The sequence below is a fragment of the Stegastes partitus genome, unplaced genomic scaffold (genome assembly GCF_000690725.1).
Source record: "Stegastes partitus isolate 25-593 unplaced genomic scaffold, Stegastes_partitus-1.0.2 Scaffold1238, whole genome shotgun sequence".
NCBI classification, from domain to species: domain Eukaryota; kingdom Metazoa; phylum Chordata; class Actinopteri; family Pomacentridae; genus Stegastes; species Stegastes partitus.
Genome location: NW_007578969.1, coordinates 75,398 through 99,933, shown reverse-complemented (window position 1 = coordinate 99,933; position 24,536 = coordinate 75,398). Strand labels below are relative to the sequence as shown.

Sequence of the window (24,536 nt, the reverse complement as noted above, 5' to 3'; positions counted from 1 at the left end):
AGCATGTTGGTGGTGTATTAAAAGAGTGTGCGATTTAAAAGCAGGAATAGAATGTAGCATCAGCAGCAAAATGCGGTTTCGGAGGCTTTTGCTTCGCAGCATGTTCTGCTGTATATTTGTCTGCACCTGTTCTGAGTTTGGCAAAGCTGGTGAGACAGACATAACTCACTCTGTAACACAAGAAGCCTCTTTGCTCCCAGATTATGTAACCTGAAGTAAGACCCGATTTGGGCCTTGCAGAGTGAAGCATTTTTTTTATTTCTTTTTAAAACATGAGCCTGCATTCTGTTTTCTTTCTCCCTCTCTCTCTTTTTTTTTTTCCTTTTTATTTTTTTTATTTAATATCACACCATCTCCAGGATTTCCTCTCTGGGCCGTCTCCCTTCCTGTCAGCTTACAAAGCAGCCTTGAAATGCGACATGAAACAGGATATTCCATTACACCAAGCAGGCCCTTCTTTTTTTTTTTTTCTAATGTCAAGATCAAAACATGGATTCTCGGAGGGGTTCGTTTTTTTCAGACGAGCTCTGTCTTGCAGGAAATAGTCGGCGTGTGAAAATGTCACCGCCGTGTTGTTTGCCTGTGAAAAAGCAGCCGAGTGATGATGCTCGAATCGGACCTTTCAGCTCTTGCAGATAATTCCATTAGGCTGCTATCTCGATGCTCCCACTCTGCTGCCTGGATTACAGGCTGCAGCTCGCCAGCCGCCCCCTGATGTGCCCAACAACATGTGCGCTGTAGCACCTACACAAGACGCACACACATGCTGCTGCAGCGCTGGTGCTAATAACAGCGATCGCGTAAATAGTCTTGGAGGGCTGCTGTTCTGTGGATTGATGCTTGTGTTTTCCTGACTGTCACAGTGAAACCCACCCTGCAGACAGCTGCAGCGGCTATTTCTGAGATCCTTGGAATCCCTTCATTTGCGCACTCAGTATATATACGCGGCGGATGGATGTCAGAAAAAGCTGGAAATATGCATTTGTTGAGTATTCTCGTGTTTAAAAACAAACCAGGAATCCTCTGAGTGGATGGATTCTTTCTAACTCTGTGCTTTCTAACTCCCCCCCTCTCTGCTCGAAGGCTCCCTGACAGACGGACGGAAGTTTGATTCGTCCCGCGACAGGGACAAGCCTTTCCGGTTCCAGATTGGCAAGCAAGAAGTGATCCGAGGCTGGGAAGAGGGAGTCGTGCAGGTAGGCCGGAGACAAGGCCCCAAAAAGGCCTCAAAGTGAACTACAAATGATAAAAGTACAAGTGACAGGACAGCTGCAGAAAATAGTTTCATTCCTGGAATCAGCTTCAATGATTGTTTTTTCCATCCATCAAACGCCTGCAGCTCATCTGGATCGATGGCACATGAATGGATTATTTACATGACTAGGAAATATGGCAGGTAAACACAAGCTGTCACTAATGTAGTGTCCTGGGTAAATAATTTCAGACTTTATCATCTCCTCGGGATTCTTTGGCTTCGAAAAATGTATTAAATTGCTTTCTGCGTGGTCTTAAAGAAATGTAATCTGGCAAACGCTGCAGAAACGCTGATGCTGCACGGATGAAATAATGAACCGGCAGCGAATATGAATGTTTGCTTTTGTGAACTGTAACAAATTCTACATGTTGCATCAATTTATCCCCTCAGAAGACGCGGCGCGGCGTATTTATTAGTGCCAGACGGATTCTGGGAATGAAAAGTCGCGCCGCTAAGTGGCTCCAGCAGTCGTGATTCAGAGGCAAACGTAATTGGGGTGTAAGAAAGAAGATGCGTTTCGCTGCTGATAATGTTGTTGCTCCATTATCGAGCGTTTTCACTCACCAGGCTCTCCATTAACTCTGCACACACACGCTGGAGCTGCGCAGCACAGACACGACTCAGACCTGCATTTATATGCATTTATGTGAGGCTGCTGCAGATTCATGACAGCAGCTTCAGATGCTCTCTGCACTGTGTGGGATCTTCAATATCCCAACGAGAGCAGAGCAGCGAGAGTGGAAGCACTGAGGATTGGATGTAGCGATACTGAAGCATCATTAGTAAACAAGATGTTTTCAGTGTCACTTTCGCTGTCTCCTGTGGCTTCTCTTATGCAGCAGAGGATGTTTTATGATCCAATCAGCTGAGTCTTCCAGCTGCTCAATAACAAACAATGTTTTGTTCCTGCAGATGAGTGTTGGTCAGAGGGCCAAGCTGACCTGTTCGCCCGACTTCGCTTACGGAAACAGAGGCCACCCGGGCATCATCCCTCCCAACGCCACCCTCATCTTTGACGTCGAGCTGCTGGGTTTGGAATGAGACGAATCCACAGCCTGTTCCTTTTGTGTTGCGTAAGTAGCCTGCAGCTGATTACAGTCTGTTGGTTGTGCAAGTTTTGGCAAAAATCACATTGTGAAAGTTCAAGGAGTCGCACCGTGAAACTCCTAAAAACGCAGAATAGACGTGATGTGACTGGACGGCAGCGTTAAGGTTGCACATTTCATCAACTGGTAATCAGACACGATAACAATCAGCAATCTGGAGTTTTTCCAAATGCTGATAAACTGATTTTAACACATAATGTTCACCACAAAATCCGCTCGGCGACATTACAAATGTAAACCAGAAGTTTACATCCACTGTATAAAAGACCCAAAACCTTTTTTTTTTCTCACTGTCTGACATTTAATGAGACTAAACTCTTCCTGTTTCAGGTCAGTTAGGATTATCAAAATTATTGATATTTGTCAGAAGTTTCCATCCATCTCCTCAGTATCTGGTAGCGTTGCCTTTAAACTCTATGACTTGGGTAAAACGTTCTGGGTTTCCTTCTACAAGCTTCTCACAACAGTTTGATGAGTTCTGGCCCATTCGTCCTGACAGAACTGGTGGAACTGGGTCAGGTTTGTTGCTCCACTAATGTTCTCCCGGACTGAGATCAGGACTTTGTGATGGCCACTCCACAACACTGACTTTGTTGTCCTGAAGCCTCTCTGTAGCTAATCTGGCGCTATGCTGAGGGTCATTGTCCATCTGAAGACCCATTAGTGTCCAAGCTTTAACTTCCTGCTGATGTCTGGAGATGTTGCTTCAATAATGTTCTTTCCTCATGATGCCATCTATTGTGTGAAGGTCACCAGTCCCTCCACAGCATGATGCTGCCACCCCCGTGCTCCACAGCTGGGATGGTGTTCTCAGGCTTCAAGCTTCCTCCTTTTTCCTCCAGATGTACCGATGGTCATTAAGGCCAAACAGTTCAGGTTTAGTTCCATCAGACCACAGGACATGTCTCCACTGATGAAGCTCTTTGTCACTGTGTGCATCTACAAACTGTAATCTGGCTTCTTTATGTTGCTTTTGGAGTGATGTCTTCTAGAAATTGCACCTGAGGATGAACCAGACATGTGGAGGTCCACAGTTCTCTTCCTGATATCTTGGCTGGTTTCTTTAGATTTTCCATGTTGTGACTAAAGGAAGCAGTGTGTTTGAGATGTGCCTTAAAATACATCCACAGGTGCCTCCAATTAACTCACATGTTGTCAGTTAACCTATCAAAAGCTTCCAAAGCCATGACATCATCATCTGGGCTTTCCCAAATAGTTAGAAGGCATCTCTCATTGTTCTGGCATTTAGCAAATAGAAATAATGTTGGTGATCCTCACTGACCTAAAACAGGAAGAGTTTAGTCTGATTTAATGTCAGACAGCGAGAATAAAAAGGTTTTGTGTCTTTTTATACAGTGGATGTAAACTTCTGGTTTCAACTGTTGTAAACATCAGGTCACTTGAACAATGAATTGGTCTGAATGAGCAAACGAGCTGCAGCCTTCCACAGTGAATAAGCTGGAGCGTTGTTAGTCTCCTCACAATATCGAATTTGTCTGACTCATCATATGTAGATTGGTTTAAACAAATCAAGACAAATCGCAGCTTTGTCGCGGAATGATAACAATTTTGTTTTTGCATTTTGTTGTTAAGACTGACTGTACGTCTAAACCTAACATAAGGCCCTACAGGAAAGTACATTTCTAAGTAAACTGCTGTCCTTGCTGTTATGTCCACAGGTGACTCCCTACCTGGTCGACCTGGAGAGAAGCTGAGGAGAGTCTGCACCCGATTCTAAAAGAGGCTCGAGTCTATAGTTCCACTACTTACTTCATCGGACGACGACAGTTTGTGTTATTTTGTCTCTGTGACTGAGTTCATTACGTTTTTTTTTTTGTTTTTTTTTTGTTCCATCCTTATCCTTCCTCTACAAACTATGGGCCATAACCTTACGAACCTCCACGTTCTTAATCTTGAACTTTTGCTTTTCTTTGTGTTTTGTTGAAGTGCTGGTTGTGCATGGTTACGCTGAGAAGTACAAAAGATACCAATGAACCACTTGCAGCGACATTCATCTCTCCGGAGTCGACGCGCACTCATCTTCGGATGTTTGACGGCTTGTTATACCTACACAAACAAGAAAATGTACAAAAGCAAATAATGATACTAAAGAAATAAAAAAAAAAGCACACATTTGTATCCCAGCCTTGAATTGGATCAAATGAAACGAGATGTTGAACTTAATATCTACCTACAGGGAAGTATCAGGTCAGGGGGGAGCTGGATGGTGCGACACAGGAGTTTGCTTCATAAAATGGGCATTTCTGTATAGAACCACTGTGTTTTCTTGTCACTAAAGTTGCTAAGCGATGCGTGAGAGGGGTAATCGGCTCATAGGGAACCAGTCACAGTTGTAGATAGCTCTGATGTGTGCCTAAATATTCTCAACAGACACGTGGTTAAAAACCCAGCCCTGTCTGCATGTCGTAGACCCGACGGAACCCTTCGTCTGTACATGTTCCAAAGCTTTGCATCCGATTTATTATTGCCTTCTCATCACGCCAAGTCTTTAAACCCCATTTAAAGCCATACACAGGTCGAACAGTGCAAAGACGGGATTTGCGTCATCAATTGGAGTTTTTTTTTTTTTTTGTAGGAAACAAAAAAAAAAAAAGGGAAATGCTTGAAATTTACTAAAAGGGGGAATTGATCACACTGTGACCTCCCCCGAGCTTATTTTGTGTAACGACTTCAATTGTGTATTTTTCAAATGCCAACTTTCTATCTCTGAGAATCAACAAAGCTAATGTACGATGACAGTTTTCTTGTTTAGTTTTGTTTTCTTTCTCGTACCACACTGCCTAACCAAAGTCTGTGTTGTGGTTTAAAAAAGAAATATGCTGACACACAGGCGTCCTCGTGGGTTTTTTTTTTCTTTTTTCTTTTGTATCTCCAATAAATAGTTTTAAATGGAGTTTAAATGAAGGAAAATGCTGGCCTGGCTGTCTGATATTGACCGTGGCTGCTGTCGATGTTACATATTGGCCGAGCTGCAGCTGGTGTGGTAGCAGTCCACCTCTGTACTGTGTAGTTCTGTGCTGAGACGTTACTGTTCGCAGGCTAAACCAATGAAGACATATTTAAAATAAAACAAGTGCTCTCCACATGACTGTTGAAGGTTGTTTTTTTTCATATCTTTTCTCACTGCACTGCATTATACTTATTAGTTTGAACTTTACAGATGACAAAAACACAAACACCAGCTCAGATTACAGTAACTCTGCACATCCAAAATGAAAAATCTTGCAGATTGATGGCTGATGTGCCAGAAAATTCCAAACAGGTTCCCAAATCCAATACATATGATCAGTTTTTGAATGTAAAGTACATGTAACTGATATTCCAGTGACATTAAATTGATCAGCCCTCAACTCTTTGTGCTTTTTCATTGATGCACTGCAGGAAAATGTTCCTCCTGGCAGCATAAATAACAACAACATACAGTTTGTTATCTGCTTGAGAGGCTAAAGATGAGACAAATTGGCTCTCATTAATTTTAAAGTACATTACGGATTAGTATCTTCATAGCTGACAGCATGAAATAGCAAATATTAGACTTTAATTTATTAAGAATGTGTTGTTATGCTTTTACTTCTTTGAGTTTTTCTTTTAAACACTTCTCATGTTGGAAAAAAATGATAATTTTACACGTTAAATGTTGACAGTTAATAACTCCCTCAGTTATGACGCTATACTCCTGGAAATATAATAACATTAAAGCTCAACAGAACAAATGAGGTTTTAAAATCAGAATTTGCTGCATGGCCTCTCTCAGAATGAAGAAGGAAAACCAGCACAAATGCAGTAAAGCAAACTACTGTAAACGTAATCATGAATAAAAGGACTTTTTATGCTGCAAACTGTCGTATCAACTCTCACTGTAGCTCAGTGGGAGGAATTTGCAGCTTTTATTTTAGTGCTAAACACTATATTAGAATTATCTGTGTTTGCACTTTACAAACTCATAGAGTGTCAAGTGGTTAACAAACAGTAAACTGTTAAAACTTCACCCCAAAAAGTTTCTGCTATTCATGATTTCCATGTTGAAAAACGTCCGTGGCAGGATCACAAGTATTTCAGGAGGTTAGGGTTTGAAGACGGGCTTTCTTAAAATCTACATTTACAACAAAAAGTAACAGTGGATGAGAGCAGATGTGGCTGAAACTAGAAGTTTACATCCACTGTATAAAAAGGCATAAAACCTTTATTTCTCACTATCTGACATTAAATCAGACTAAACTCTTCCTGTTTCAGGTCAGTCAGGATTACCAACATTATTTCTATTTGCTAAACGCCAGAATAATGAGAGAGAGAATTTTTTCTATTATTTTCTTCAAAGTCAGAAGTTTCCATCCATCTCCTCAGTATTTGGTAGCGTTGCCTTTAAACTGTATGACTTGGGTCAAACGTTCTGGGTTTCCTTCCACAAGCTTCTCACAATAGTTTGATGAGTTCTGGCCCATTCCTCCTGACAGAACCGGTGGAACTGCAATTCTCTTCCTGATATCTTGGCTGATTTCTTTAGATTTTCCATGTTGTCACAAAAGGAAGCAGTGTGTTTGAGGTGTGCCTCCAATTAACTCAGAGGTTGTCAACCTATCAGAAGCTTCCAAAGCCATGACATCATCATCATCTGGGCTTTCCCAAATAGTTTGAAGGCATCTTAGTGGATGTAAACTTCTGACTTTGAAGAAAGTAGTGAAAAAAAATTCTAAAAAAAATCATCTCTCTCATTATTCTGGCGTTTAGGAAATAGAAATGATGTTGGTGATCCTAACTGACCTGAAACAGGAAAAGTTTGGTCTGATTTAATGTCTGAAATTGGTTTAACGATCGTAGGTTTGACCATTGAGGTTTGAGATAACAAAAGAAGAACGTTGTCAAACAACATTTAAAAAACGCTTTCCAGATGTATTGAGGCCTCAGAAGACATATTTTTTTATCTTTTAGAAAGTTTTCCTGTAATGTAAAGGATGTTGTGCCTTAATAACAAAAGAAGAACGCTCTCAAATTAACATTAAAAAAATGTTTTCAAGATGTTATAGAGGCGTCATGTTGGGTTTTTTTGTTTTTTGTTTTTTTTTAATATTCCTGTGATTTGACATAATGACAAAGGTGGAACATTTTGCCTGCAATCTTCTGAAGATGTTTTCGGGATGTTACTAAGAAACACATAACAAAACACTCCTCCATAAAGCGTTCCTACAATGTCACATGATAAACAAAATCAGAAAATGTTTAATGAGAGAACTTTATCCTGTTTATAAAGTAAACATACTTAAATATTATTAGAACTTCGCCGAACTTTCCCAGAACCCTTTTTTTTTTTTTTTTTTTTTTTTTTAGAACAAAACCAGCCACAATGGTTAAGATCAGTTTCATGTACAGTGTTTATGTTGAGTCAGGGGTCATGTGACCGATACGGGGGGCGTGGCCTGCAGCGTCAACAGTGATTGACGTGTTCTCACGACCAGGAAGCCAGCAGTGACATCACTTTCCAGAAGTCCCCTTCAGGTTCCAGCGACGGAGACACGGAAAAATAAAGGAGAGCGCCGCCGTCTGAGAGACTACCGACTGTTTGGAGCTGATATCACCGCCGACACGTTACAGGTGAGGCCGCCTTTAACGAATCCTTGTGCCGAATCCCTCCTGACGGTCACTGTGGACAGCCCCGGTTCGGTTCGCCCAGCGAGCTAGCGTCGCTACGGTTAGCTAGCTCCGTGCTTCCCCGCTGTTTGTGTCGGAACAAAGACTCGGCGGCTCCGTTGGCTCCGTGCTCCCTCATAAACCTCTCGGGGTTGTTTAATTTAAACATATTCACCCGCTAGCTGTTTGAAAATGTCGTCTTTAAATTAGTTTTAACCACCGAGCGGAAATGTTAGCTAGCGGCGGTTAATCGTGTTACTGAGACACAACGCGAAGCTAAAGCTAAACATTCGCGTTAATTAGAATATTACATATATTAAGAATAAAGCTGTGTAACTGTGAGATAAATGCAGCTTTCGTGTTGTTAATAGCGCAGATCGAGGTGCCTGTTTATTGCACAGGATAACGGTGTGCTGTGTAGCTGTCTGAACTCCCCGTTAAATAGCGTGGTGCTATTGAACTGGAGCAGTAATCAGGGTGTGGGTCCGTCCGCCTCCCTCCGTCCCTCTCCGGCTCTTTCCCAGCCGTGTCAGTGGACCGGAATAAGCTGCCAAGAAGAGCACATTCTTGGATCGAACCGATTCGTTCAGGCTCACTGAAGTTAGCTTCTCTTTCCTGCCCAGTTTCCTCTAAAGCTCTTTGCTGTGCGAGCTGCATGCGGTGGCAGAAAGTAACTGAGTACATGTGTTCAGCCTGAACTGAACTACAGTCGCTCATTTGATGCTGCTTTATAGTTTTACTGAACTATAACATGTAACAGCTGTTATTATTATTTAGTACAACTTTAAATAGTGTCTTGATTTGCCCCTCTAACTTCTAGATGTTGACGGTTTTTAGAAGTTTCATTTCTTCTTTGAGTGTCCCACAAGATTTCTTTCTTTCTTTTTTTTAAAGGTAAACAATTGTGACCAAAATAGATCAAATGTATTCAATATTTTTCCAGAAAAACAAAGATGAGACATGAGACCCATCCATAATGGTGCCATGAACTAGTTTAACTTTGTGTGAAATAGTCAAAACTGCACAACTCTGCTTTGCATTACAGAAGACGTACTTTTAGGTGTAATTATTAGTAGCTTGACAGGTTGAGAGTTTATGTTAAAAACTATTTGTCTCAGGTAGTTTCACTTAAAATCGGTGTCTTGTTTTGGCCTTCAAAGTTTCAAATGTCTGAGTGTTTTTTTTAGGAGTGTCATTTCCTCTCTAAGTTTCCCATATAGTTTCTTTTTTCTTTTTTTTTTTTGACAAGGAAACAATTTTAGAACCAAGGAGGTGGAGTTTCTTAAGTATTTCTTCAGAAAAGCAAATATTTGACAAGCGATCCAGTCCCATAATAGTCCCATGAACTAGTTTAACTGTATGTGAAATAGTCAGAACTGCACGATTCTGCTTTGCATTGTAGAAGACGTGTTTTTAGGTGTAATTATTGGTAGCTTGACAGATTGAGAGTTTACGTTAAAAACCGTTTGTCTTGTACAGTTTCACTTATAATCAGTGAAAGTTTCAAATGTCTGAGAGTTTTTAGGAGCGACGTTTTCTTTCCAGGCTTCTCATGTGGTTTCATTTTTAAAAAAGGAAATGATTTTAGACCCAAAGAGGTAAAGTTTATTAACTATTTTACCAGAAAAGCACAGATTTGACAGGAGACCCAGTTCTTAAGATGGTAAGCACTGCGCTGAACTAGTTTATTGTAATTAAAATAGTTAGACTGTAAAAACAAAGCACTGCGTTGCATTGCAGAAGAGTTATTTTTAGCTGTAATAAGATGGATAAGATAAAGAGTTTACATTAAAAACCTGAAGATATATTTATAGGCCTCTAAGCTTGTTGTTTTGAGCAGATTTACTTTAAATTGGAGTCTAGTTTTGGCCAAGTTAGTTATAGATGTCTGGGAGTTTTTAGACAAAAATAGTTGAAGACCCCAAGAGACAAAATGACCTTTATGTTTTACGAGAAAAGCAAAGATTTGAGAAGAAACACAGTCCCAGGGATGGTGAGCGCTACAGTGAACTAGCTAACCTGCATGTGAAATAGTTAAACCTGCAAAACTCTACTTCAATATTAATCAGCCACAGAGGCTATTTATTGAACATAAAGTACTTTTAGGTACATTTAGCAGAAAGTATTTTTAATGCAGGAGTTTAACTGGTCATGGAGTATTTCTACATGCTTGTATCGGTACTTTTCCTCGCGCTAAAGCTTCTTCTTCTAGGAGCTTTTCAAATAGCACCAGTCGTCCACTTCGGTTGAACTGCAGTGACTGGAGGATTATGTTATGTCATCTGCCCAAACACTCATTTTTTCCAGGCTTATTCACTTGTACCTCTGGCCTGCTAGTCCACATGAGGGAGGAATATAAAGCGAGCAAACAAACACAGCTGAAAAGTAAACAGTGGAAGGTATTAAAATGCCCCTCTGTGTCCACCAACACAATGATGCACTTGTCTGTGAGGACTGACAATAATAGAATAGAGTAGTGACTGTAGTGGCTGCGAGAGTGAGACGTCGCATTAATACGATTGTGGTCAAGTGGTTTACTTATTTTAGAGTCAATGCCGTTTTACGTACTGGTGTCAAAATAAATCTGTGACCACTTTTTGTGCCACCGTTTGCCCACATTACATCAGTTTAGACTCATATCTGTAATGTTTCATACCTTTAAATTTATTTTATGTTTGATTCATCGAGCTTTATTTGCTTTTCTCTGAGATTCGATGTGAATGCCGTAATCATTACAGAGGAGAGCGAGCGTTTTCTTTTGACTGTCAGTAAAGTTTGGATTTTCCCAGTGTGGAGTTTGGTCATAGTTGCTTTTTCACATTACGCTGACGCTTTGTTTTCCTGTTTGAGGAACAGATGTGTCCACATGTCTTGTGACTGTGACACAGTTATCACAGTGTGGCCAAGGAAATCATAAAAAATAAAAAGACTGTCAGGAATTAATCGCACTCAGTTTGCTTGGTATCATACTTTTTAGTTAACTTCAGCGCTAATAGTAGAGTGTACATATATTACTGGTACACAGCCAAACCAGACTAAAGGACAACTAACGTTAAAACCACTATTTACTTTAATGAAACGTATTTACGATCAGTGCTGCTTGTTATCTTAATGTCTTTGTTTGCTTCCAAGAATTGTCTGTAAAAATACTGCAAAGCCTTGAAACTGGTATTTCAACACTTGCTTTAGGTTTAAGGCAAAACGCAACAGCAATGTACGGTAAAACGAAACTAAAGCAAACTATTTACAAAGAAATGAGCTACAGGCTGTAAGGTGTTCACAGTTCATCCATTGGAACATGAGTCCCATTTTGCTTCTCTGACGTGACCTGGTTCCTTGCTGCTTGTTTGTTGGTGCATAAGAGTGTCAAAGGTCAGTTGGTGTTCAGTCTGGAGTTGTTCCCAGCTAATATTTTCGGATTTTTGACTCCTAATCAGAAAAAACAAGACGTTTGAAGACTTCAACATGAACTCTGTGAAGCTGAGTTGGACAGTTTATCTTAAAAGTAGCTGAAGCAGGTTTGCTTGAGAAGCTGAAGCTGTGCCTCCTTTTTTTTGTTTTTTAAATCATTAAAGACACCAGGGAGGAATTTGGCGTCTATCAAAGGAAACAAACAGGTTAAATATAGAGGAGCAGACAGCAGGTTTGTGTTTATCACCTGTCTGAATGCATGTCGGAGCCTGTTCTCGCTGCTCTGTTTGCATAATTCCATCAGCTGACTGACTGCTGTAACTCACTTCCTGTTCCCGTTTCGAGCTGCTGTTTCTTCATATTCATGGAAGCCCCGTCTGGTTGCATTATAATGGCATCATGGAAGCCTGACACCTTTTACCTCTCGCCTGTGCTATTGTTCACATGTTCTCTTTCTCCACCCGTGTTTACTCATGATTTCTGTTTTGTCACAGACGTACGTCACATAAGTCGCCTATAATTACAGACTAACGTGTTGTTTTTGGTATAATGGTGTTGCTTAAACTTCAACCGAAAGCTTTATCATGATTACAGTTTAGAGCAGGTGAATAAAAATTGTCATCACTTCCTGTCCTACTTCTGGATAACCTCCATCCTTTGTACTTTGACCTGCATGTTCCCAATGCGTCATTGTCTCTAATACAAGTTTAAAGTCACACCTATGAACACTTATGGTCACCCAGTGAGAGAACAAGATTAGATAAAAAGATGCCATCAAATGTGAAGTCATAGCACAGAGTAGCATCAGACAAAATGCTCCTGTTATTCTCATAATACTTCTATTATCGAGGGTTTTAACAGCGTGTGTGCTCGTCGACAACAGTTCAGCACAAGATGTTGGGTCCGGTATTGAATATCCTCAGTCCGGTATGCCCGCTCAGCCAAAAAAATCATGAATTTATGTCGACATATTTGTTCTCTGGGGACACGAATTCCACAGCGCGAGCTCCACCTGAAATATTTTGGCACTGAACAGTTGTTTTCCATCAGCTATAGCACGCTAGCAGCCTCGAAAACTGCAACTAAGTTGGTTTCATTCAGCATGTATGATGTGTTAGCTCACGCGACACATTGAATTTGATAATGTACCGTTTCTCTGATTTTCCTGTACGGGTCAATCAGACAACAAAGTTTACTTAGAAATAGACGGCTGTGTCAAGTTTCACTGCCGGCTTTAATGACTAATTATGAACATGGTACACTTTTCATGATGGACTTTTTATTATTTGCTCTATTTTATACACTCAATAAGCTAATAAGTGTTTTCTAATTGACATTATTTAGCATTTGAGTGCCTGAATTGCAGCATTAAGTTTCAGACACTTAGACGCTTTTCAATACTTTCATAATTTAAACATGAACAGGACAGAAATGGGTTTCTTGTGTACAGTAAGGTTTGTGTAACATTACAACCCTGTTGCATCTAACCTGCAGATTTTTTCTTTTATTTGTCATTTTGTCCATCAAAAAATGCGCAAAAAGTCAATTTTGAGTTTTAGATTTTCACATTTTTAATCCAGCCAACAGTGTGAAAGTGACCTACGATCACTTAAGAGCAAGAAAAGCCGTAGTTCTCACATTAGAGGAGCTTCATGCTGATGATATTTAATATTTTGGTGGCTGTTCATTTCCCACTTTTTAAATATTATCCCTTCTGCTTCCATATTTATATCCTGTATTTGCAACACGGTCAGATTTGGAGGTTTAGTCTTAGAATTTCTGTCTCTGTTTGACTTTCACAATGTTTGATTTTCTTCTTCGGTCTGTCATTTATGTAATCTCTGTGTCAATACGTGCTGCATTACAAGCACTACAATCCCTTCACATCAATCATTCAATGTAAGGTTATTATGAAACGCAGCCTAATGGAGTTTAAAGGTAGTGGATGAGACGAGGATTTCCAGTCAGGAACGTGGCGAGGCAGCGTTTTTTTAAATCTCATATCACGTTGTCATCCTCCTTCACTCACGGACGTTTGTGTTTCCTCCTCAGCATGTCCCTGTATCCATCCCTCGAGGACCTCAAGGTCGACAAGGTCATCAAGGTAAGAGCTGAGTCTATTTTAGACGTTTACCTGGAGATAATTAGCCCGCTAGCAGTCCAAGCTGCTGAGTTTGGGCCGATTACAAAAGGAGCTTCTGCTTCTAGAGGCTGTGTTCAAGTAATCATACTATGTAGAAGACACAGTACTTCATAATACATAGTGCGTCAAATGTAGTTTGCTAAAAAATACCAGAATGTCCTACCACATCCATTTTTAAGTGTGTAAGCAGGCGTGGTTTTCTGTCCATTTTGACACACAATCCTCTGTTATGTCACACACTTTGCAGTGTCGTGCACAAAAAGAAAACTTTGCTTTGTCATTATTAGGACGAAGGAGTACGTCCTAGCTGTACTGCATAAAACAGTAGGTTCGTAAAATAGAAAGAAAAACTGCGATTTGCAACCAACCTGATCATGAGTAACTGTCCTCTGTGGCTGTTGAGCTTTCTAGAAGTTTCCAAAATGTCAGAGATTTGGCTTCAAACTTTGTTATTCAGGCATTAAAATGCGACGTTTGGACGAAGAAACCAGGGTCATTTAATAGAAGATGTGAGCTAGTAGCTTTACTGGAAGTCATTGAGTTAAAGGCAGCTTTAATTTGAGCCAGTCTTTGTTTAATCTGTCCCCTTAAGTAACTGAAGTCAGCTCTAGAATAACTTTGTCATGTCAGCATCACATTCGCCCGCTGTTTAAAGACATCATTTATTGCTGTTTGTTGGAGGGGATAGAATCATCCCGCAGTCACTTAATCTGATTACCGACAGAAGAAGATTAATTCGCCCGGCCTTAATTATTTCTCCTCTTTGCATTTGTTATTGTGCCGATGACAATTGCCCCTAATTCGGTATTCACAATTCCATCATTCAAGCGAGCTTCCAGTTGACTGGTGTGTCTGATTACTTTCTAGGCTCAGGCCCAATTCGCCCAGACTGCCGCCCCCATGCCAGCCATCACTGAGGGAACCTACCAGCCTCAGCCTGCCGCTGCTCTGATGCCAGGATCCAGTGAGTCTCACATGTAGCGCTGCAAGAGCTCAGAAAGTGTTTTATAGTTTTGACTGCCTTCACCTGTTCACCTCTATTCCTTTGGTCTCTTTATCAAACATGCATTTCTTTCTGTTAATGTGACGCCAACTGAACTTATCGTGTTTAACTTGTGATCTTACGAAGTCGGACTTTTATCGTTTTCGACACAGTGAAAGTCTAAACTGCATCGAGTCACATTAAGGGAAGGACACGTGCAAAATCACAACAACTTTTGAGTCGTGTGAAGCGATTTTTGGAGGATGTGTTCTGCATTTTGGCACCTGCTAACCCTAACCCATGACCAACTGAAATGTCTAAGAATATAAAATTTAACTGCAATGAAGGAAGAGGCTGTAACATATTAATGAGACTCACTGATAATAGTGAGTGTAATCTGGGTTTTGACAAACAGGAGCTGAAGTTTAGTTTGTTGCTTCCACTTGTTTGTAGGAGTTTTACCTCAGAGTTTGTTAAATAACAGCAGCAGGATCCACATGAGCGTCTCCAGAGAGGGTTCAGTGTATTTACACAGCGGTAAATAGTTGAATTTATATGAATTATCAACCGCATGGAAACAAGATTAGTCAAAATCTAACTCTGTGCACTTTCTCTTGTAGTTTCTCAGCTGCCCCGTTAAATCATTTATTACAGGTTGAGGTCCATCACAGGATGTTTTTATTGTGCTGTTGGTAGAAATAGATTATCATCACATGTACAGACTTTTTATTGGTTAGAAAGTCATAAACACACCAGACTATTAGCTGTTTGGAAGGTTTTATGAGCTGCTTTTAGTTTAGATTGTCGTTTATTAGTGCGCTGTTTTAAATTATACCCTTTGATGTACCGTCCAGTCTGTTTGTGTGAATGAAGCCCAACGGAATATTAATGTAGAAATGACCAACATATGATTTAACATAATGAAGGCAGCAGTGTGACGTATCCCGTGTCTGAAAGAGGCTTTTCCTCTTCTTTCTTGTGCTGGATATTTGTTGGTATGTCTCAGTGGGGGGTCTGAGCCTTTAGAAAATAGAAGTTGGGCTGTATGGGGGCCGGATAAAAGCCTTGAGCAGCGAGAGGACTGGGATGGGAGGAGTTATGGGCTATTTGGAGAATAACAGGAGTAAATGGGCCCCCCAAACCTGCTGTAATTTCCCCACTTTGTTGGCCGCTCCCTGTTTCTTTCTTCAGCTCTTGTATTTTTTTTATGTTTTCCTGCGTTTTTGTGGAAGTCGGCCTGAACCGTGCAGTTAGCCAGACGGAATGAAAGGCGACTGAAATGAAGCATTCAACAACAAAAGAATAAAAGTAGGAAAGAGATGTGCAGGGGGCCCTTCAGAGATTAGAAAACGCAGCGTTTCTGCTTATCTTCACTCACTTCTCCCCCTCATCCCGTTCTCCCACTCATTCACTTTCTCTCTGTTTGGATGCAAAGTCCTGTGGGCTTCTGGGTCTTTTGTTTTTACCTCGGCAGAGCCGGCTCCGAGTCGCCATGGAGACCGGCTCTGGCAGTTGTGCTGGGACAGGGCACGATCGGGGGAAAGAGATGAGGAGGAGGAGGAGGAGGAGGAGGAGGAAGAAGAGGAGGAGACCCAGGGCTGTAGGAGGGAGCTAAAGGGGAGAAAAGAACCAGAGAGGGAGGTTCTGATTGACGTCCACACTGGACCACAGCACAGATAAATACGCTAACTGTGACCCAACAACATGACCGCTCTTCTTTCTTTCAGTGATTTCCTGCAAGTGCACGTCAGATAATCAGAATATCATGAAAAAGAGAGTTTTTTTTCCCCCCCAAGTTTAATTCAAAAAGGTAAACTTCACATTTCCAAATTAGTCAGTTAATGATGTTTCTCTTCTATCTGAATCCTGCTTCACCAGCCGTAACCGATGCTTTAAGGACGACTCAAATCATGATTTAAATAGTTTCACAGCTTTGGAATACAATAGAAAGCCTTTATTGTCATTGTATTCAGGACACAATTAGATTTAGCTGCCATTTTTGTTTGGTGCATTAGAGTTAAAAAGCCAATGTAAAAACAAAACAATAAAGGCATCATAAAACGATTGCATACAATAATAAAGAGGTAGCTGTGCAGTCGTAGCTATTGCACAAGTCTAACGTAAAGTCTAACAAATATATTAAAGGCAGAAAATAAAATAATGTCATACCAGTGTAGTGTCAGTGTTACTGGGGATGTATCAGAGTGGATGTTGGCTGTGCATTAATTCCTTTTCTATGGTTGTTTTTCCCACAAGAGTGATATACATGTGCATATTAAATGATTAGAATATTGTTAAAAGGTTCCTTTTTATTCAGTTAAATTCCAAACTTCATTACTTGTAAATTAAATATTCCACTTCTTTGTTTTAATTTGGATGATTACGGCGGATAGAAAATCAGAAACCAAGTATCTCAAATCATTAGAATATTTGATTTCAAGTCGGAGTACATTTCTATTCATTTCTACGTGTTGGTTTTGCATCAGAATCTCGTTATTTATGACGCTGGGACTTTTTTCTACATTTGTGTTGTTTTTGAAGAAGGTTCTTTTATGATGTCTTACTGTTTTTGTACTTTGCGATTAGTTGCTCGTACAGTATGAGCATGTGGCAAATAAAAGCTCTTGAATCTTAAATCTTGGTGTTGTTCAGTGTGCAGGATATGCAGGATTTCATTAATTATCAGCCATAATCATCAAAATTAAACCAAACAAGACTTAATGTGTAATGAATGTAAAATATGTGAAAGTTTGTCTTTTTGAATTAAATTAAGAACTTTATTACGATATTTCTCATTATTCTAGATGCACCTATATATCATCCTTGTGAGAAAAACAAGTCTGTAACAAAAGGAAATCTGTGCACAGACTACATCTGTGTTTTTAAAGCTGCAAAACAATTTAAGCAGTGATTTAATTCCTCCTTAAAGCATCAGTGAGAGCTGGTAAAGCAGAACTCATAGTAAGTCGGTGTCAGTTTCAGGAGACGGCAAGAGGTCTGATCTGGAAATGTGGATTTGAGGACTCTCCCTCATCTGCTTTAGCTCAACATGGACTCGGGTCAGGCACAGGGGGACCTGCAAGGACAGCAGAACAGTAATGAATTGAATAAAAGAAGCGAGATCTTTCCCAAGCCAGTACGAGTCGTGCTTTTTGTTTTTTTATTTTTTTTCTATCTGCCTATGTGGGTAGATGTGAAACAGGCACGTGTGGGAGAGGTGAATGAAGGAGATAAAACAGGAGAGCAGAGAAACGCCAGTGAGGAAACCAGAGAGGGCAGGCCAACTCCTATGACGAGGCATTCTCAGCTTTCTGAAATACTGAAACAGTATATTTTATGAGTGTAGGAGTGCCTGTTCAATCTGCGCCGTTCTGTCATTTTATACTTCGTCTGTCAGATCAGCAACGTGTGGGGGTTTGTCTTCTTCCATACCGTGACCAGATCTGTTATCTGTAAGTGCACGTTGGGGGATTTCTCTGTGGTTGACTCGAGACTTGACTCCACCCTGTTACCGCTGCTCAGTCCCTGTTGTTAAAGAAAAATCACAGAGTCATATGTTGATAGAAATATCGACTGAGATCCAGAATGGCTACTTCCTGGTTCTGTCCTGTCACACTCCAGGCTGTCTTTACCGTGTTTTTTTTTTTTTAACAGACTTTTAATTAATAAAAGGGATTTATATCTGTTTGAACCATTTCTTTAGGCGCTTGTGCTGTTCCCTGTTGGCTTTTTTCTCCATTTACGCCAATTAGAAACAAATATTTTTCAGTTATCATACATTGTTTTTATCATATTTTGCTGCCTTAAGTTCAATGTCGCGACCCGACCCCGGATAAGCGGGAGAAGATGGATGGATGGATAGAAGTTCAATGTCTAAAAGGGACACAACAGCATATATAAAATAGAATATTATTTTGAATTGGCAATGAAGTGAAAGTATGTATTTAAAAAAACATCTAAAAGAAAGAACTGTGATCCTAATAAATGTATTTTAAGAACAATCATAGGACAACGTATTGAAAGAAATAAAAGAAAGCAACCTCCAGGAATAAAAAGATAAATACAAGGAGAAGATGATTAACATAAACGAACTATACATGTGTTAAAATCACTGTAATTCTAAGAACACTGGTTCAGTTTGATCGCAGGCTAAGTGCTAAAAGGCTGAATGCTTCAATCAACGAGTTGTTTCTTAACTTCTGCATTTCCTGGTGATCCATCTTTTTTCGATGAGTCAGGATTGGGAATATTTCTCCTCCCACGTACTTTCCAAACACCTCAGAACGCTATAAATGGGCAGTACATTCTGAATAAGCTGACAGATGTTTCCGGATTTCCACTTTATGGCCGTTGGCTGACTTAGTTCGTGCTTATTTTCCTTCCTCTGACTTCCTACCTTACGTGTTATTTCTTCTACCGTTGCCAGGATAAAATGATGCGAGCTGCCGAACGTTAGCAGCGTCACCTGTTTGCACAAAAACTTTGGGTGCATGTTTAGACGTCTTCGTTATATTTAGCTCGGCATAAAGAAGTACATTTCGGTGCCGCACGCCGATGCCAGGAAGGTTTTACTGCGCCGTGGCTCAGACTGCTGCTAATGTGCCTCAAGCTGGGGCTTGCTGTAATGGACGGCATGAATAAAATATCAAGTGCTGGAAACAATGAGATCGGCTAAAAACACTCCAGAGGTGTGGCTAAAACAGCAATGTTTGTACTCCAGTGAGTGAGAGGCGGAGGTTATGTGGCTTCTCTTCAGTGTTTTCATTTAGGAAGAGATGCTAATTAGGATCCTGGGTGGTTGAAGCAGGTAGAGAAAGGCGCTTAAAGACAACATTACCAGGACGTGTTCTATCATATGTGGTGCAATCTTGTTTTAGTCCAATCCTTTTTTAATAACGATGTAATAACGATTTAATCATGTTTTTTTGTCTTTTTTTGTATGCTGCTAATCAAAGAGCTGATAAACTACCTTTTAACATGAGTAATAAACATATTTTCTCTTCTAACAAGGACATTTATGTATTATGATATAGAATATGTGCAGAACGCTTTTGAAGGTTTCCATATTGTGTTGTTTCAAACTCATCCTGAAATGGCTTTTTATTCACTCTACACACAACAGTCCATATTAGGGATCGACTGATTATCAATCTGACCGATTATCTGCGCCAATATTCAGAATTTTTATAATTATCTTCGGTGCCATTTAGCCTTTGGCAAACTGTAATACCCACAACATGTTTCTGAAGCTCTTGAACCGAGACACAAGAAGCTCAACCATCCCATCAAATCAGGAAATTAGCTTGTTTCCCAGTGGCTAAGGCTAACGACTAGCGGCTACGTTAGCAGGCAGCCACAGATTAACCTGAAACAGAGTCTGGAAAACAATAGCTCATGATGCTTTAAGATCTGGACCTTAGTGGGCAAGTACACCGATAGAACAGGTACAAAACCTGTTAGCCTCACGGAGGAGAGCGATGTAGTGTCACATGATGCTCGGACGCCATCGCTCCTGTTTCTGTTGAACAGATTCAGTTACAGAAGCCCTTCGTAGTGAAGTAATGTCATCACATTCTGTTCATATATAACATTTAATGTGTATCTCTACAAATGTTATCAGCTTTTCTTTATTTCTAACAACTGGTGTCAATATCGACCCTAAAAGTACATGTCTGTAGGTCGACCCTTGGTCCAAATTGACAAAAACAGGTTTTGCAGTGTTTTGTTGATTTATTGTGACTCTCACATTGAGCTCTGGTCCATCAGCGGTCCTGTCGATGTTTTATTTATTCATTATGTAACCTAAAGGTGAGCTCTTCCTTCGTCTCCCACCAGCCACCTGTCTCTCACTCTCCGTCTTCTCCCACCTGCTCGGCCTGCCTCCGTCTACTCACCTTTCCTCAGTTCTTTCTTGTTGTATTTACCGCTGTCATGTCCTCGTTCTTCCAGGCTTGTACCCAAATCTGGAGGAGCTGGGAGACTACATGGGACTGGCCCTCAACAGCGACGAAGTCCAGAAGAACCTGGCCCTGGTGCCTGTGGCTGACAATGTAAGCGCTAACGCGGATGCATTATTAATGTCCTCATCCTGTCGCTTCTCGTGTGGGTTCTGTGGAAAATGATCCTCTCTCTTGTACAGTTGGGGGTGAAAATGACAAACGCTGTGTTGTGAAGAAAAGCATATCCGGGTCATGTTTAATTATAAATGTATGAATACCAGCTTTTAAAGATTAAAAACCTGCTTTCAGTGGAAGGAAAGAGGCACGAGAACACAGCGGTACAGTGTTCCTGGAGATCCACATTGCTGAATGACTCACCACAGGCCCGGAGCACTGAGTGGGAGAGTGTGAGCTCTTCCCTCCCCTCCGATGTGTTCGTGTGGATCCTGCAGCGACCAAACTGGCATTTAACCATCTGTGTTCTCTGCCGTTTGCAGAGGACCCTCACCTATACTGTTATTTCTGTCATCTCTTCAGTCTTCCTTGGTTAATTGCAAAGCGTATTAATGACATTAATGAAAAGAAGCACCGAAAGCCTTCCTGATCTCATTCATTTATGCAGCAGGAGATGAATTTACATCCTCCCACGTGCCTCTGTTTGATGCAGTATTCCTTTTTATCTGAACTTTTAATGTAATCCTGTAAACCTCCCCACAGCAGGTGGCAGTGCCCTCCAGCTCAGGCGTTGGTGGGATGATTCGGCCGGTGACGGGGGCAGATATCGGCATCAGGAGGGCAGAGATCCGTCCGGGCCTGAGGGAGATCATCCTCTGCAAGGACCAGGACGGGAAGGTCGGGCTCCGGCTCAGAGCCATCGACAACGTGAGTCAGCACCCAAACTCTTTACGACACAGACTGGTGTTTACTTGCCTTTGACCCTGTTCCTGATCTGGGTGGAACTCTGTCTGGAGCATTTCGTCATCCACCATATTGATCGAATGTCATTTTACCATTAATCATTTAGCAACTACGGCTACGAGACACGGAGCCAAGTTTACTAGTCAATTTATACACATATAGAGTACTTAACAAATTTATTAGACCACCGTTTTGAACAGGAATGAGGAATTTCAACCTGATGAAGCTGACTAACAACTTAAGAAGTCCACCACTGCCCAGTTTTAAGGCTTGACAGAAGTGTTTCTATCAGCATGTGATTTTCTTGGGAAAGCGATTAGCGGTAATTAGGGTGGCGAGCTAATTAGTGACAGAAATAGTGACTGGGTGGTGTCGGTTCTCAGTATTAGGAGCAATAGTGCAAGAAAAACACAAACAGACTGAACAAGTGATCTGTTTTAAAACCGATTAATCATTCTGATAGCGACTGAAATGAGCAGCGGGCAGACACCGGAGAGCCAGTGTGCCGCTAATCGATGTGAGGCTGCAGTCAAACACAACAAACTTGTGATTTCTTCAGTGACCTGTAGGCTGATGCAGCATCCACGGACTGCACAGATCAAATATCGACTGTTCAAACCAGCTGATCCTGTTTTCTGTCGTGTGTTCCACTTTCTCGACTCCTCCAGCAGCATCCTTCATTCTTTTTTTTCCCAAACATTGCATTTCCTCTGTTCTCTCTCTGTGTCCTTGCTTCCCTTTTTTTTCCCCTCCTGAGGGATTCCTTTGTTTTCTCCACTTTCGGCGTCTCCTCCTCCTCCTCCTCCTCTTCCTCCTCTTCCTCCGTCCCTCAGACTCATTTTGAATGTTTTATCTGTTTCCTCTTTCTCAGGGAGTGTTTGTCCAGCTGGTGCAGGCCAACTCCCCCTCCGCCCTGGCCGGCCTGCGCTTCGGGGACCAGGTCCTTCAGATCAACGGGCAGAACTGCGCCGGATGGAGCGTGGACAAGGCCCACAAGGCCCTGAAGGCTGCCGCCGAGACCCGCATCGAGCTGGTGGTCAGGGACAGGTGAGGACGCTTCACTGCGACACTCACTTTGACAGTTGCATGTTCCGTTTAGCTACAAGAGCTAAAACCATTAAAGCAGCATTAATATAACTTAAGCTAACAGCCCTACCTGTAGCTTATAAACACCAAAGATCCAAAAGCAGTTGATGTTATTTAAACGTTACTGGAAGGCTAGTTGCAGCTAAAGAACATAGAGTATATGCATGCTATTGTATTTTACCACTCAGACGGATACGTTATCATTCTGTAGATGCAGACAAGATGTTGAATAATCCTGCATTAGTTTGTTGAAAATGTGATATTTGTCATTATCGGTTTAATTTTCATTTGTGTCACAAGTATATTTAATTTTTTTACAGACTGGGTTGAAGTTGAATTAGTGAGACTGTGTGAAGTGGTTAACGAACCTCCGAATTGGAATATAAACACACGTTTGGAAACACACTCATCATCTTTTCATCTAATTGTCCTTTTACATGTTTTACACTTAGTTCTAATAGTTTTTTAAGCAGCTTTTTGGAACTTTTATCTCTAATAGCGTGTTGGAATCCAAACAAAAAGTCTCTTCATTGTCTTCAATCCAACCTTCCCAGCTCACCGGTGAAAGATAAGACGACTGCTTCATGGTTCACGACTCATGCTAGGCAGCAGATTTCAGATTTTAAAGCTTTTAACATCTAAACAGGAGAGATTTTGTGTCTGTCACCTTTTTTTTTTTTTTTAACATGATCTCATTAGAAGCTGAACCGTTTGGCTCCCTCTGCTGGTTATTTGGCTCTTTGCAGCTCAGCCCCGTCCATATGACACAGCTTTTAGTTTGTGTTTTTATAAGATGACAGGCACACTGTTGGGTCTTTGTAGCACATCGTTGCACCACAATAATCTCTTCTGTTGGTGTCTTCAGGCCATTCCAGCGCACCGTCACCATGCACAAAGACAGCTCAGGCCACGTGGGCTTCATCTACAAGTCCGGTAAAGTCACCTCGCTGGTCAAGGACGGTTCTGCTGCTCGCAACGGCCTGCTGACCGAACATTACATCTGTGAAATCAACGGACAGAACGTCATCGGACTCAAGGTCAGACACTCGTCACATGTTTTTGTTATATTGTGTGAGCATTTTGTACGATGAGATGATTTTGTGTTGTGCAGAGAGCGACTCAAATTACAACAAACAGAATTATTTGTGCTCATTTCAGTTTGCTGATTTTGATTTTTAGCTGCTCTCGTAGCAGAAACTATTAAATCGTGGGGACGTGTTTAAGTAAGTGCAGCGCTCACCGGCTCCGAGTCGGTTCAATGTTTAGTACGCAACGAGTGAAAACTGCTGATTAGTTTGCTTTCAGTCCAGTGTTTGCTCCAGTAGGCGGCTAGTTCCTGTTCATCCTGTGATGCAGACTTAAAATGTGTTCTTAGTACAATCTTGTATTGTTTCGCTTTGACGCTTTTTCTCCAGTGATGTGATGCAACTCGAGGCTCATAACTGTAAGACATTCACTTTATTTAATTAAGTTTCTCTGGCCACAGTTATCGGTTCTATTAACTCTGTGACAACATGTTAAGTAAGTAATTAGTATGAAGTCGCAGCTGTTTGTTCACTTCATGTTTGCTAAACCAGAAGCAAAGAAACTGAGAAATGTGGGCGTTACGTTGGGATATGTGCACGAAAGCTGGGAAAAATCTTTGTCATGGTGGCCAAACTCGGTTTGATACGACTCTACTGGCCTCCAAAACACGACAACAACCACAAAATCTGTGAAAATTGAGCTACAACTGCAATATCTTTCCACTGTGTCGGCATCTTATCCTGACGTGTGTCATTGCCACATTTCATCTTGTGTTTTTTTGAGGTAAAAATGATAAGAACATTTCACAAGACCTCGAAATCAACATAAAAATCCAACTGCCGGGATCAGGCTAGTTAGGCTAACTGTTAGCTTTGGCTAATTTAGGCACTTTTTCCTAATTCCTTAAATTTAAAAACCTAATTTCGAGGCTCATAACACCCTAAGATAATATTATTAACCCTTTAAGCCCTGAGCTGTTTTTCAGGCCTTTTCTCGAAAATTACATACCCATAATAAAAACAGT

The 24,536-nt window shown here is 41.0% G+C and overlaps 2 protein-coding genes across 3 annotated transcripts in view; both read left to right on the top strand.

Moving 5' to 3' along the window:
* Window positions 1-5,467, top strand: part of fkbp1ab (FKBP prolyl isomerase 1Ab) — a 9,109-nt gene extending 3,642 nt beyond the window's left edge. The window contains exons 3-5 of the mRNA XM_008297691.1: window positions 1,084-1,196; window positions 2,168-2,328; window positions 4,041-5,467. Of these exons, the coding sequence (XP_008295913.1) occupies window positions 1,084-1,196; window positions 2,168-2,296 (242 nt within the window). The 3' untranslated portion in view covers window positions 2,297-2,328; window positions 4,041-5,467. The remainder of the gene's footprint in view (window positions 1-1,083; window positions 1,197-2,167; window positions 2,329-4,040) is intronic.
* sdcbp2 (syndecan binding protein (syntenin) 2) overlaps window positions 4,291-24,536 on the top strand; it is a 24,116-nt gene continuing 3,870 nt past the window's right edge. Inside the window, exons 1-8 of one of the 2 annotated variants that reach the window (XM_008297693.1) lie at window positions 4,291-4,301; window positions 7,910-7,971; window positions 13,471-13,522; window positions 14,429-14,525; window positions 20,493-20,593; window positions 21,200-21,364; window positions 22,272-22,447; window positions 23,352-23,523. In XM_008297693.1, coding sequence (XP_008295915.1) covers window positions 13,472-13,522; window positions 14,429-14,525; window positions 20,493-20,593; window positions 21,200-21,364; window positions 22,272-22,447; window positions 23,352-23,523 — 762 coding nt within the window. In that variant the 5' untranslated portion in view covers window positions 4,291-4,301; window positions 7,910-7,971; window position 13,471. Of the gene's footprint in view, window positions 4,302-7,840; window positions 7,972-13,470; window positions 13,523-14,428; window positions 14,526-20,492; window positions 20,594-21,199; window positions 21,365-22,271; window positions 22,448-23,351; window positions 23,524-24,536 lie in introns of those variants that run through there. The other variant, XM_008297692.1, reaches the window with a different exon arrangement.